The 14,348-nt window shown below is 39.3% G+C and overlaps 1 protein-coding gene across 1 annotated transcript in view; it reads right to left on the reverse strand.

Annotated features, from left to right (window-relative positions):
• Positions 1–1,588: 1,588 nt before the first annotated feature.
• The window catches only part of il1rapl1b (interleukin 1 receptor accessory protein-like 1b), a 419,828-nt gene continuing 407,068 nt past the window's right edge, over positions 1,589–14,348 (reverse strand). The window contains exons 10-12 of the mRNA XM_036563167.1: positions 10,202–10,372; positions 7,100–7,144; positions 1,589–3,800 (exon numbers count right to left, since the gene is read on the reverse strand). Of these exons, the coding sequence (XP_036419060.1) occupies positions 3,064–3,800; positions 7,100–7,144; positions 10,202–10,372 (953 nt within the window). The 3' untranslated portion in view covers positions 1,589–3,063. The remainder of the gene's footprint in view (positions 3,801–7,099; positions 7,145–10,201; positions 10,373–14,348) is intronic.

A 14,348-nucleotide genomic window follows, 5' to 3' on the forward strand; every position in this document is an offset into this window, starting at 1 on the left:
AGTAAACATTACTGGATAATTAATTAAGAAGGTGTAAAGAACAATTAATAAATGTGTATTTTATTATTATTAATAATAGTATCTCTTCAATTAACATTGCAGGTACTGAATAAAAAAGAGAAAAATCCAAAACAGAAGACAAACAGAACCTTAATCTTTAGTGTCAGAGTTGTGAAAGTGCCAGGGATAAATCTGTGCTATATATTATTATTATTGTCACCATTATCATTATCCTCATCCATTTTGATCACTCTTATCATCAATGTTCATGAAACAACTTGTCACTGACTTGGAAAAAACGCAACATTGGTACTTTATGAATGTGGCTAGATTGTCTTCATCTTATTACCGTTTCAATATTTTTTTTTGATATATACACAATGTTACAAGAAACAAAAAGACAAAGAAAAGTGTCAACAAAACAAATGAAAAGAATCTGATCAGTGAACTCTTAAATCCAACAGCCTTTTGCTGTACATTTCTGCCAGCAATTGAGAACATGTGACTTATCTGGAACAGCAGTGACTCTGAGAAGTCAAGCTCCAGTAGAAAATACCCAAGACAGATCCGGCAAAGGTGAAGAGTTTAATGGAGTCATTTGAGGAATCAAATGTCAGTTTTATGATCAGAAGATTGACGTAACCCTGTCTCCCACACCATTTCCCTAATTTACATAGTTTTGCATATCATCTGTTCTTTTATGACTTAATCAGCTCTTTTGGCACCATTGATAAGAGTAACAAATACTGGATCATGATCAATGTTGTTATATAAAATGATGTAGTTCTGGATGGGACTTCAACCTCTTTCTTAACCAGGGAATTATCGCCTTTTGTTTTGAAGAAAGAAAAAAAATAATAAAAGTGCTGCCTTTCATCACATAATTTCTATCCTGCTGCCCTGTACATATTGGACTGTTTAAAAAATGCAAAAACAAAAGAAAAAACAAAGAAAAAAAAAGTAACAATCACAAAATGCCAGCTTTGGTTTTGCCTCTTTGAACTGACAGCAGAGTTGCAGTCGCCACAATAATGCCATTTAGGTCTATGGCTGACAGACACAAAGCCTCAGTCTAAGTTTTAATGAGGCTCTTTGTGATAATGGTGGAGGTTGCTTTTGGATGCTGATTCAAGAGCAGCTTTGCATTACTCCTGTAAATGGTAAAGATGAGGATGTTGATGGCATAAGCTGGATCCTACATCAGCACTAAAGCTCCACCTAGGTTTCCTTAACATCAGACCAACTGCTAACCAAAAGTGATGTTTGCCTCTGGTTTTCATGTCCAAATTGAGATGAGGCTTTTTCAGTATTCTTATGTGGACTAGACTAGACATTAGAGAGAAGCTGCTACTGAACCACAGGCCCACAGCCTAAACCTTGCCACTTCATGTCATGAGGTAAAAATGTACCCAGTTCATCTCAGATCCATAAAATCAGCTTATATTCCACACCAAAGATGAGGCCTAGAACCAAAGAGATGGCATGGCAGTAAGTTGGCATACGCAGGAAGTGAGTGCATATCTGATGCAGTGCCACTCCAAACAGATAGGTGGCGCTTTGTCATGGGACAGCAGGGAGGCACTAAAGAGGAGGTTAACAGGTTTTAATATGTAGTGAAAAAACAAATTTGATGCAATTATTCCAAGTTATGGGTTTGGTTTGATGATAAGCACTTTTTGTCAGTTGTGAAATGTCTGTAAATATATATATATATATAGATATTTATATTATAAATTGAATACATATCTAGTTGCTATGCACACTCAGAAATGACACCGTCATCATGGGTAAGATAGTCCTAAAAACACAAATATACTCTTTCCCCTTTGCCCAACCATGATTTAAGACTTTGACAGAAACATTAAAAATACGTTTGTGTTTTTTTTTCCTTTCAAATTAAAGGTAGGATATTATGCAAAGAACTCACTCTACACCTCTCATTAGTGGAATGAAATGTGACTAAGTATGTCTTTCCAAGCAAATTCTTTTGTTACAAAAATATACTTCTTTCTTTTAAAATAATATACAGATTTTTTTCTTATGATGAAATCTTTCACTATCAAGCTAAACAGCAAAGCTGTTGTTTTTTTTTAATAGAAAGTATCGATATTTCATGAGAGAGAAAGCAAGAGAGAGCTAAGGAGCAAGAGAGAGAGAGAGAGAAACAGAGAGAGAGAGAGAGAGAGAGAGAGAGAGAGCAGAGACACTAGATCGTCGTGAGGTGTTTTGTTTCCTCTCTGGTGTCTTCTGCTTGGTCGTTCGTTCAGGAAGAGGATTTGCTCCCAGGCCTCTGCACCTTTTGCATAATCGAGTTTTGTTCTATAGTCCTCTTAAAAGTTGAGAGATACCCACTGTTCATTCACCAAAACTAACAAAAAACTACAACAACCAAAAACTGGTGCTCTCTCAAAGAAAACATCACAATGCCACAAATCCCATAACCTTAAAAAGAAAAACAAAAAAAAAAAAGAAAGAAATTGTTTCAAACTACATTTGCAAACTACAAGTCAAGAGAAAAATACAACACATCAGTCTTTATACCTTACAGAGCTCTCTTCAGTTATTTCATATTTCATAAGGAAAAAATAAAAAAGAAATCAAATTAGATATAAAAATTTGGATGATAAAAACAAGTAAAAGAACACAAAAATAGACCGTAACTGAAAAAATACCAATGCTACAAAGAAATCTCAAATATATGTACAAGACCCTGTATTCCTAGCAAGTGTCAGAGTGAGTGCGACATGTGTGTTTTTGTGTGTGTCTGCATGTGTGTGTGGATGTGAAAAGTGTGCAGGTGTGAAACGCAATGGGTTCTCAGAGTTCTCATAGGCTTTTGCACCCACTCCGCTTAATGAAAATGTGTTCTGATTCAGGGTTTCTGGGTGTGTTCTGAACTCCACAGTTTTTGAATCCCTGTGAGTTGGGGTGCAAATTCGACAGCAGCAGTCGACGTTTGTTTTGACTCTTCTTTAGTGTTTGTTCTTCCCGTTCTCTTCCATCGCCAGGGCTTCAGCAAATGGCAATTAAAAACCAGTTCCTTCCCCTCGTCGGAAGATGGCGTCACCAGATGACACTGGAGATGCTGGTCTCCCGGGGCAACAGCGGCAGCATGGCGTTGTTCGCGTGTTGCTCCTCCAGCTGCTGCTGCTGCTGCTCGGCCCGCTGTCCTTTGCCCTGTGGCCGCTGGCCATTCAAGAGAGTCATGGGGATGTTGCAGTAGGTGTGCTGATTGCCCAGAGAGGTCAGGGGTGGAAGGGTTCCGGATGACGGGACATCGTACTCATAGCTGCGGTAGTAGTGTTTCTGTCTAAGTGAGGTGTGGTAGCTGTTGTGGAAGGTGGAGCGCAGCTCAGGATGCGCCGTGGCCATGGCCGTGGAGGTCGCCGCTGCCATGGAGATAGCCGAGACGGTCTGCAGCTCGCCGAACGGGCCCTGCTCGCTCACGTCCAGCACCTGCTCGTGGGACAGCACGCGCTCGGGCCGCTTGAAGGGCATCTCATACTGCAACCGCTTCCAGAACTTGGAGTCGAGCTTGCTGCTCTTGGGCCCGGGCCACTTGATGACGGTCAGCAGCTTGATGGTGTGCTTCAGTGCCTCCACTTCCTGGTAGTTCATGATGCCGCGCAGCTCAGCGCACTCGATCAAGATCACCTTGATCTCGCCGCTCACCAGCATGTTGCGCAGGCGTGTCTCCAGTTCGAAGATACTCCAGCCCCGACGCACGACGTAGTTGGGTGTCATGACGATGATCAGCCGCTTGCTCTGGTCCACGCAGCGAGCCACATCTTCTATGTACGCTGAGAGAGAGAGAGTGGCGTGGAAAGAAAGAAGATAGAAGACAGAAAGAGAAAAAAAAAGGAAAAGAGATGGAAGAGAGACAGAGAAGAGCAAGAAGGAAGGAAAGAGAGAAGGAGAAACAGAAAAAAGTAAGGTAAGAGATGGGAGAGAGAAAACGAGGGAGGAACAGAGAAATAAACAGGAAAAGAGAGAGAGAAGAGCATGAATAGAGAAGGAGGGAAAGAAAGAGAAAGAAGATAAATAAAAAGACAGGAGAGAGAAAAAGAAGAGAGAAAAGGAGAAGGAGAAAGAAGAAAGAGAGAGGGAGAGAGAAAAAAGAGATTGGTAGAGAGAAAGAGGGAGAGAGAAAAGGAGAGACAAATACAAAGAAAAGAGAAAGAAGAGAGATGGAAGAGAGTGAGCGAGAAAGAGAAGAAAAACAGTAAGAAAGAAGAGAGAAAGAGCGAGGGAGAGCAAAAAAGTGGGGAAAAAGAAGAAGGGACAGAAAGAGAGAAAAGAGGATGAAAAGAGATAGAGGAGACAGGAGAAAGAGAGTGAGAGGAACAGAGAGAGGGAGAGAGGAGAGAAAGATGGCAAAAAGAAGAAAGGAAATTGAGAAAGATATCAATTTGAATTTCTCAATTCACAAAACTATTATGAATATATGTATTTACATAACATTTTCATACATTAATTACATAAATAAGGTAAGAATGTGACATAAATACATAATTAAATATACAAATTTAGTTACATGCTGACTATTTATTGTGGTGTCTCATTTGAAAACTGAAAAGTGTCCAGAATAGACTACCACACTGTGTCAGGTACATTTTAAGCATTTGAAAGAATTCAAATGTGTTAATCTGAGACATAGTTTCAACAGAAAAACAGGAAAAGTGAAACTGGAAAACAAACAGAATGGGGAAGAACACAGGACACAAAACATAACATCAAACAAAAACAGAAGCGCTGGCAATCTCTAAAACCCTTCTTTAACACGCTCTACTGTTTTGCGCCGATTAAACTGCTCAACAAAAGCTACGAGCTTGAGCCAGCTGAAGCACATCCAAAGACACAATTTTTTGCCTTAATCAGTAACGACAACAGCACTTTTAAATGCAAAACAAACGCCGCACCTCACTATCAACCTTTAAAAGGGAGAATATGACTACAAAGCATAACTATTTGCTTCCCTTTGGGTGTCCTTCTGCTATGCCGCCTGCATTTCTAAAAAATAATAACTGTCTTTAGATCACTTGTGAATGTCCTGATACTGGAAAACAAAACTGTGCCTTTTAAATAGCTACTCTATACTTAACAGTCCTTACTGTCTCAGTTATTGGTAATTCAGTAATCAAAATCTTAGAGAGAAGCATAACACATTAAAGCAGAAACTACACCAAAGGTAACACTGACAGAGGCCAGATGTACTGTGCCTTTTGCAACAAGTTTCAAGGGCACATAGCACTGTTACTGCCTGGAAAAGCTACCACATAGGAAAACTAGTGTATAAACCTAAACTCTGACATATTCTACACAGTCAAAAGTATGTGGACACACAAACATCACATCCATATGTGTTTGAACACAAATTCCAGAACATAGAGTTTCCCTCCCCTGCTGCTATGACAGGCGCTAGTCATCTGGGATGGGTTTTCACTAGATTTTGGAAAATGTCTGCATCTATTGAGCCGCAAGAGTGGCCACTGACGTTCACCAATTAATCACAAAGCCTGTTTGAAGGGTGTTTGATGGGGTTGAGGTCAGGGCTCTGTGCAGGCCAGTCAAGTTCTTCCATATCAAACTCAGCAGGGCCTTCCTGAAAATGTTGGTTCAGACAAAATCCTCTAACATATAATTGTATGCTGTAGCATTAACATTTCCTGGCACTGGAACTAAGGCACCCAGCCCAAACAATGAAAAACAGACTCAGACCATGATTCCTCCTCCACCAAACCTAATAACTGCTGTAACGCATTTGGGCAGAAAGTATTCTCCTCCTCTAAAGGCATGACTCCCACAAAGCTTTCAACCTGCAGCTTGTGCTGACGTTGCTTTCAGAGGCAGCGTAGAATTCTGTAGTGATGGCGCAACTGAAGACAGACGATTTTCAGTGCTACACACTTCAGCACTTCTGTTCGGTGAGCTTATGTGGATTGCTGCTTCACAGCAGAGCAGTTGTTGTTCCTAGACTTTTCCACTTTAGTTGACCAAGGCAGCTACAGCCAAATATCCAAACCCTCTAATTAGAAGGGGTGTCCACATACTTTTGGCCATTGAAAGTACATGATTATCTCCCTCAAATGCATATATTTCATGTAAAATATGAGAGGATCAGGCAAGAAATGGGTGGAATACTGGACGTGTGGCTGATTACATATTCTGTTTTATTTACTACTTTTTTGGCAGGCAGTTTTTGTTCTTAAAATCAAGTAGGGGTTAGTGGTAGAGTCTCAAAGGTGTAATACTAGAAGACTTTAACAACTAAAAGTGATAATGGTTAGATAGTGACACACAAGTGCTGAATGAATATATTCCAAAAGAATAACACTATTTCATTAGAATAACACTATTCAAACTATGGGAACTATGGGAGTCTATTGACCGTTATGACACTGACTTTCTGTATTATTGTTTCCCAAATTCTGATTTTCAAGTGTAGGTAGAATTACACCTCTGTGAAATATGTTGCTACAAAAGAACTACTTTAACACCATTTGTCACTGAACTTGTTTATTGCCACTGTTTCACTGTGCCCTTCAAACCTTGGGCATCAAAAGCATAGTACAATTAATAGGTGGTCCTACATGCAGTCTGTGCGAGTAGCTTCAGCTTTAGTAAACTGAACATGAATTTCAGACATGATGCATAGTTCATATTGCGCCACACCCCAGCATATTACGTACTGCACCTTCTCACATAGGTACATCTGGCCCAGAATGTCATGCTAAATTTCCAGTGCTATCCTTTCTGTCGTTTCTATCTCTTTTCTTTCTTTATTCACCTCCCAGTCCTCCTTTTCAGTAAAAGTGCATTCACACTCTGTTCTCTTCGCTGTCTGTGGCCTACGGCATCTAGGTTTGTCTGATACCAGGCTTACCAAGATCACAAAGCAAACCCCATGAGAACAGCCTGAGCCAATGGCTGCTTTATCGTCTCGGCCCTGGAGCTGCTACAGAGCCCCTCACACGTCCCCTTTTAGACGCAAATGCCAAGCCACATACCTCTCCCTCCCAGCAACACCCCAGACCACAAGTTTCAGAAAAGGCGTACAGTACGATAGCTGACACAAGTGGTGAAAGCTGGGGAAGAGTACCTCTAAGGAGTCTCGTGTCATCCTGGAAATGATCATTGGTGAAACCTAAACATAAATATTTCAACATTCAAAGCGTGATCAGAAGATTCAGCAGCAACTCATCAGTACAATAGTGCAGGGACTTCCATAAAAGAGAAACTGGCATGAACCATTCTATTTGTCTGGCTGGTGATTCATCTTTAGCCCTTGCTGATTTGCTGTTGAGTTCAAAAACAACCAGTTTATCCCAGTTTAATATGTGACTCGGCACTACAGGGCTAACAAAGCTTGGAAGTTACTTTTTGAAGGGCTTATGTATGTCTGAAACGTTTTTTACGGTTGCATCCTTAAGCCAGTTTGAAATACAACATATAGGACTTTTTTCACACACAGATTAAATTGAGACCTTGACTAAAAAGGATTTCCAACAGAGATTTCCCACTGGCAATGTATTTCAGGCTACCCTCTTAAAAATAAAGGTGTCAGAAAGGGGCTTTTTCCAGCAATGCAAAAGATGAACCATTTTTGGTTCCATAAAAAAGCTCTGAGTGAATTCAGAACCTCATTAGGAACCAAAAATGTTTTTTCGTAAATGAGATAATTGAATGTAAAGAACATTTTTAGATGTGAAGCACCTCATGGAACTCATAACTATCTAACTGACTAATTAAGCACTAATTCTTTTACTCACTCACTCACTCACTCACTCACTCACTCACTCACTCACATTTAGCAGGCTGATAATTCTCCACAAGGGGCACTATTAGCACTCATGTAGTTATCGGTGCTTAGTAAGAGTAGCGCTTCATATCAGTGACAATGTCTCTTTGTTCAGCACCATACATCCAAGGCAAAAATCATTTAGTTACATGTATTTTAAAAGTGTAGGTTTAATCTGTGCATGAAAAACATGGCCTAATGTTTTGACAGCAGGACTTTCCTTATACCAGATACGACCCATATGAAAAAAGAAAACAAGATGTTTTTTACAATGTTCATTTTACAATGCACATTATTCATCTAGGAGTTTACTTTTTATTTACATGTCCTACTAAGCAAACATAGACTAAGTTCCATGTAATTTGGCTGTAAAAACATTCAGATTCAGGCTTTAACTTTGAGAACGCTGAAAAACAAACACATTCACCGTGAAATAAAGTAAGTGCGTGAGGGCTGGGGTGTCAGACAGAGTTTTTTAGCCCTGTGTGTGCCGTTTGTCCCACATTAAAAACAAACAGTCCCCTGTGAGTAAATACACAGCACACAAACAGTGACAAAGGGATTTTAAAGCAAAGAGGGCAAGATGGAGGAAACCGTAGGAAGCAAAGCATGACACAAACAAAACAAACTGCAGTACTATAGCAGTGATTATCTCAAATAAACACAGCTCTTTTAACTTCAGTGGGTACATAATCTTGTAAAAGGACCAAAACAGCAGTGCAGTATTTGCAAATACAGGCACTGAGTGGTGGTGATGAGAGAGATGACTGCTATTCAGCGCTCGGCTGGCCGTCTTTTGGACACACAGAGGCAGTTTTAATGCTGATAGCTGACTGGCATTAATGAAAGCAGGTGGTGCAATGGAAGAATTGTGAAATTCTAATGAGATCCTCCAGCAGGTGAGGTGTGCCGAGTGTATGTTTATATAACCTGCTCCAAATTTGAAATTATAATCAGGTTTGGCACAATGGCTGAGGCTGGGGTTAGTGCACCACATACAATCAACATGACACATGGGACAAAATGAATATGTAAACGAGAGACACGTGTACAAGAAGACAAAAGACAGGGTCATACATACATATGTGTATAAATAAAAACATACACAAACAAACGTACACATAGAAATACACAAAGACACATTCATGCCCTCAAACACACACATACAGTTGCTTGTTTATTACCTTGTAGCGCCACTCATTGGCCATTTTATCAGGCACACTTACCATATAGATGCACTTTGGAGGTACACTATTACTGACTGAAGGCATCTGCTGTTGTGCACAATGTCAGGGACACCATCAATGGAAAGGGATCACTAAAGGACCAGAGCTGACAAGAGATTATTTAGGTCAGTAGTTTAAAACTGTGTGTTGATGTGGGGATGCATAGTTCAGATCTGAATCACACTGTTTCTGCATCGTGCAGCACCACTGATGCTCTCGAAGCGGATTTTAAATGCAGTTATCTATTGTCACATGAACAACAACAGTAAGGATCCACAGTTGCTGTTTTTTTTTTCTGCAACAGTGATCAGAGTACAGACTGGCTAACTTTCTAAACTAGCTGAGAACATGGATAACAACAAATCTAGACATGTAATGTCCAACTAAATATTAATGAAATGTATTAATGTGTTTATAACAAATGTTAGAGCTGAATGGAATACATCTAAACAAAGAATAAACTGTGATATGTTATTATTTTTCTAAATCACCAGTTTCACCAATATAAGCCTATGCATGTTTCATTCTATCTCATGCTTTCATGCTGATTTGGCAGGTTGAAGGACAAACACTTTAACACTTTAACACTTTTAAACATCTCTACATGTGGGTTTGGGCATGAAAAAGTTTGGGAACCCCCATGTGGTGTAGCATTCTCAGCACAGCATGGTATTGTGTGAAAGGAGTGCTGGAATTTTTCAGGTGCAGCAGCATTGCTGGGGTTTTACACGCTTCAATCCTGGCTTGAGAATAGACTGCCGAACACAAAAAATCCAGCCGACAGTGGACCTATGGTTAGAGGCTGATCACTGAATTAAGGCCAGAGGATGACTAATACAAATAGTGTACTAACACGGTAGCTGGCCAGTAAGTGTACACATTGTGAAAAACTGCAGTAACACTGCTGTGCTTGACACATTTGTACCAGCGCAACTTGCACTAACATGCCACTACCATGTGGGTGTCACTGCTGGTCCACCTGCCAAATAATACCGGTGGTCCTATTGGGGTCCCTTTCCATTTATGGATGAGGATAAGAGATGTACAGGCACATATCATAGGGGCTTATAATAAACTGGCAACTCAGTATATAAGCAAACATATACAGACACACAGACAGACAGACAGACAGACAGACAGAAAGACATGCACAGTCTCTACGCCCAGGTGAACTTACTTCCAGTAGGGATCAAATCCCTGTCAGGGATGCAGAGTTTATACCCATAATGTTTCTCCAGAACATCCGGGAGAATCTCCAGAGCAAAGCGTTCCTCCTCTCTGGTCTCCTGGCTCCACTGGTCTGGGTCCACCTTAGTGTAAGACAGGTATGCATCATAGTCCTTGTTTTCTGCAAAACACACAAAAATACACATTTCTTAGTAAATACATTATTAAACATTAAACTGGCAGTGGTGGACATGTTAATAGTGCTTGTGTTTTGTTTATTCTTTTTTGGTGCATTGTTGAGAAACCACATCCAAAAAGCTTTAATGTAGTAGAAATTTCATTACTTTTACTTTCCACAAACGAAAAAAACAAACAAAAAAAAAATTTATATGGTAGAAAATCTAAAAACAATGTTCTGACAAGCCATGAAACGGTGAACAAAAACTGAGTGTTTAGGCCACAGTGTCTGTGTGGGCTAAACCTTATAGAGACACATTGTAGCACTAGAAAACAGCACAGTAATCAAAAAGATTGGCAGAACATGCAAGTTGTATTAGGCTTTCACATCCTGGGCCAACTGCACTCGGCCCATTTACCATAACAAAGAAATCAGCATATCCAGGGGTGACCACCTCTTACTCACAAAAGGAGGCTAATGCTCATCGAGCCAGAACAGCGTGGGCCATCGATCTCAGACCCTCTCCAAACGGCCGGCCATTTACCGCCAAGGCGACCTGTGGAACAGGCCTGTGGGCTGACTCATTGCACTAAGAATGTTTGAGTGCAACTTGTTCAAAACAAGCCACTGGGGGGAGTCACCATAGGGGCTTATTGACCACAGCTGCCTTTTTGTCCGAAGCGGGTCCAAATTAAGTGGATTTGTCTTACTAAAATGGAGCATTCAATTTCCTGCTCATAGCTATTTTGTTTATTTGAGAAAGAACCACTGAGATTTTTGTGACAAATAAAGCCCCCAATATATCACTATTTCCTATTTTTTCCTTTCAGCCTATGAAATGGTACATGTGTCTGCTATTTTCTGAGGCTTCAGCGTGAGGTCCTATACACATATGGTTATTGAAGCATTTGACTAAAAACAGAAAACTGCACACTTCATTCCAATGATTTCAAAAACAGCTGTTCTTGAGCAGAAAATTATTCATGAGCTGGAAGAAAAACCCAGTCACATTCCAGTCTTATTCCAGTCTCAAATTAAATATATGGTGCTTTTCATGCCTTGTCATTAGTGAGGTTCAGCTTGTGTGTGTCCATGTGAGTGAGTGTCAGATACTAGTGTACATTAATCAATCTGTCCCTGAACCACTGGCAGCTGGTAGACAAGTTTGAGTATTAAACACTATGGCAGGGACAAAATATGGAGAGTGCATAAGAGGGTGTGGAGTCCGTTGCATCCATAGCAGTTCTGCTAACACACTAAATTTGAGTAACATGAAGAGGAAAAAAACATTTAAAACAAATATATTATTTGAAAAATGCACTGGATTTATGATCATTTCAATGCTAACATACATCTGAAAATATGAATGTAAGCCAGTTTAAGGCAAAAATGATCATGAAAACCATATTAACATGAATGAAACCAGGGAAATCTTTCAGCCACTGGACCTTCACACAGCAGGCTTTCATTTTAGAAGAGGGGGCTTTGAGACAAAGACTGTTTCTTCAGATCCTTAACCTTGTTCTGTGACATTATTTATTGTTAGACATCATTAAAATGAGTGTGTATTTGAATTAAAGGGTCCTCAACTTTTTACATCTCTTAGCCTTATAATGACTAATTTACTGTCACTGCCATCCTTACTGCAGGTTTGTTTTCAGTAGATTTTTCTGGGTTTTTCCTTACTTGATAAAGAAAGTGGTGCTTAGAGACAGCTACTAAGCAAGAGTTGAGAGTTGTGTCAAAATATTTTATCATTTTGTAAACAATCAATTGGCTTAATGTTGTTAATCAGTGCTTAAAATAAGGAGGGTATAAAACAGTAGTCACTAACCCTTCTCCTGAAGATCTACCTTGCATATTTCACATCCATCACAAAACAAACACACCTCATTTGGTTAATTAGCGACTACTAAAGGCAACAGTTAGGTGGATGTAGTTGTTTTTTTTTTTAAACAGTATGCGGACCGTATTGCTTAGCCTCATTGCTAAGGCCCCTACTCTGAACCCAAATCTAAGAATATTTACATGAACTCAAACTTGGAAAGAGATTTTCAATTAAACTTTTGGTCTTGGATTGTGGACAGGATCATACCTTAAATCCACCTACACCTGAAACATCTGGCTTGTTTCCAGGTAAAGTTGCCTTGAGCTACCCAATAGTGGATAATCATCTTGGTGCAGAGATAAAGAAAAATCCTCTCTCCCACTCTGTAAGATGACAAGGACTATGAGAAGGCCAGGACTGATGGTGGACTTTTATAAGATTCCAATGCGAGGGCCAGTCTGAGTGATACAGACAGGCCACTGCCTGTAAGATGACTTCCAGGGCATGACGGATATTACATTTTTGCTACAGATACCAGTTTTTAGCTAAAAATTCTAATAAGTTTCAGCATTGGCTGATAGAATTTTATACAGTACAAAAAATTTAAACAGACTCAAAAAAAAAAAACAACTAAACTGACTGATTTCATTGTCACCTGTGAAATGGCAGATATGACTGTTACATTTCTTTAACTCAAATAAAAACAGCAGAAATTCAAAGCCTATAAAATATAAAATATGTAGCACAGAGGCAGAATGTATCAAAGTTAATCGCAGTTGTCATTCATTCAGCGTTTCATTCAGCGTTTTTTAGTAAAGGCAATGGTCATATAGAACTGTGACAACAGAAAACCAAATCAAATAACCATTTGAATGATAGGAGGAACTCTTTGCAAGGATAAATGCTAAATTCTTTGCAAGGTTAAATTCTGTATGATGGAAAACATGTTTTATATGGTTCTTGAAAAGAACCTCTTAAAAAGTGGTGCTGTATCGCACCAAAAAGCATTCCGCTATTGCTAAAAATCCTAAAACCTTCTTTTGGTGCTATCAAGAACCCTTTTTGATAAGAATGCACTGCTACATGTAGGGATGTTAAAGCTCAAACTTATGTTTGAATGCATATTACTTGTTTTCATTACTTTAAGTATGATGCTGTCAAGTTTACAGGGTAAGCTTGTATTGCTGGAGGAGAAACTGGCCAGTGCTAACTAAGCAGTCTCTGTAAAACATCATATAAGAACATGAAAATTCCCAGAAAAGATGTCCTCATGGTACAGGTGTGTGTTCATTATAAAATGAAATGAATGCATTCCAAGCAATGTCAATGCTGTATTAGCAAGATTTTCAATGATCCCAGTAAATCTGTGGAATCTTGAGAGAGAATTCTACAACTTTTTTTTTTAATTCAGAGTGGTTTAATGTGAAATGATTCATTGTAGCTCACCGCCTCAGATTTCTTTATAGCGTTGCTAAAGAACCAGAGGTTTTGATGGCTACAACACAAAAATAGTCAATTTATTTACTATCCAAAACAACCAGTAAATGAGTTTTATGTTGATGATAAAATAATGGCAAAAATATAAAAGAATACACATTTTCTTTGGGTAGTATTTTACCTTAGAACACCCTTCATGTATTCTGTGTCATGAATACTTTTTGACAAATACATTTTAAGCCAAAAGCTCATCTTTAAACTTTCATAAAATAATGTGTCAGACATCAAGCAACATATTCATAAACATTTTCTGTAATAACTTCCACCGAGGCAGCTTTTCGGTCATTAAACTCTTCAGACGTCTGGTTCCTATCACTGCAAATAAAACTTGGCAAGTTTCTCTAGAATGGAGCATTTTTCATCAAACCATTCTGAATGACTCTCTTGGCATCTTAGTAATTTAATCATACAGACATTTTGAAAAATATGTGAAATTCCCATTCCCATTCCCAAAATCACCTAATTTTATGGCACACCGTAGTATCGGTTTGACTCTACTACCAAGGCACACATACAACATACACACACATACACAACTAGACTAAAGGAGACAAAGCAGGGAATGCCAGAGGAAGTGGAGGAAGGATACAACAGACTAAGCTCTTCAGGGAGAGAGAACACAAGACACTAATTCTCCCTCAGGAGAGCTCATTA

The sequence above is a fragment of the Colossoma macropomum genome, unplaced genomic scaffold (assembly GCF_904425465.1).
Source record: "Colossoma macropomum unplaced genomic scaffold, Colossoma_macropomum, whole genome shotgun sequence".
NCBI classification, from domain to species: domain Eukaryota; kingdom Metazoa; phylum Chordata; class Actinopteri; order Characiformes; family Serrasalmidae; genus Colossoma; species Colossoma macropomum.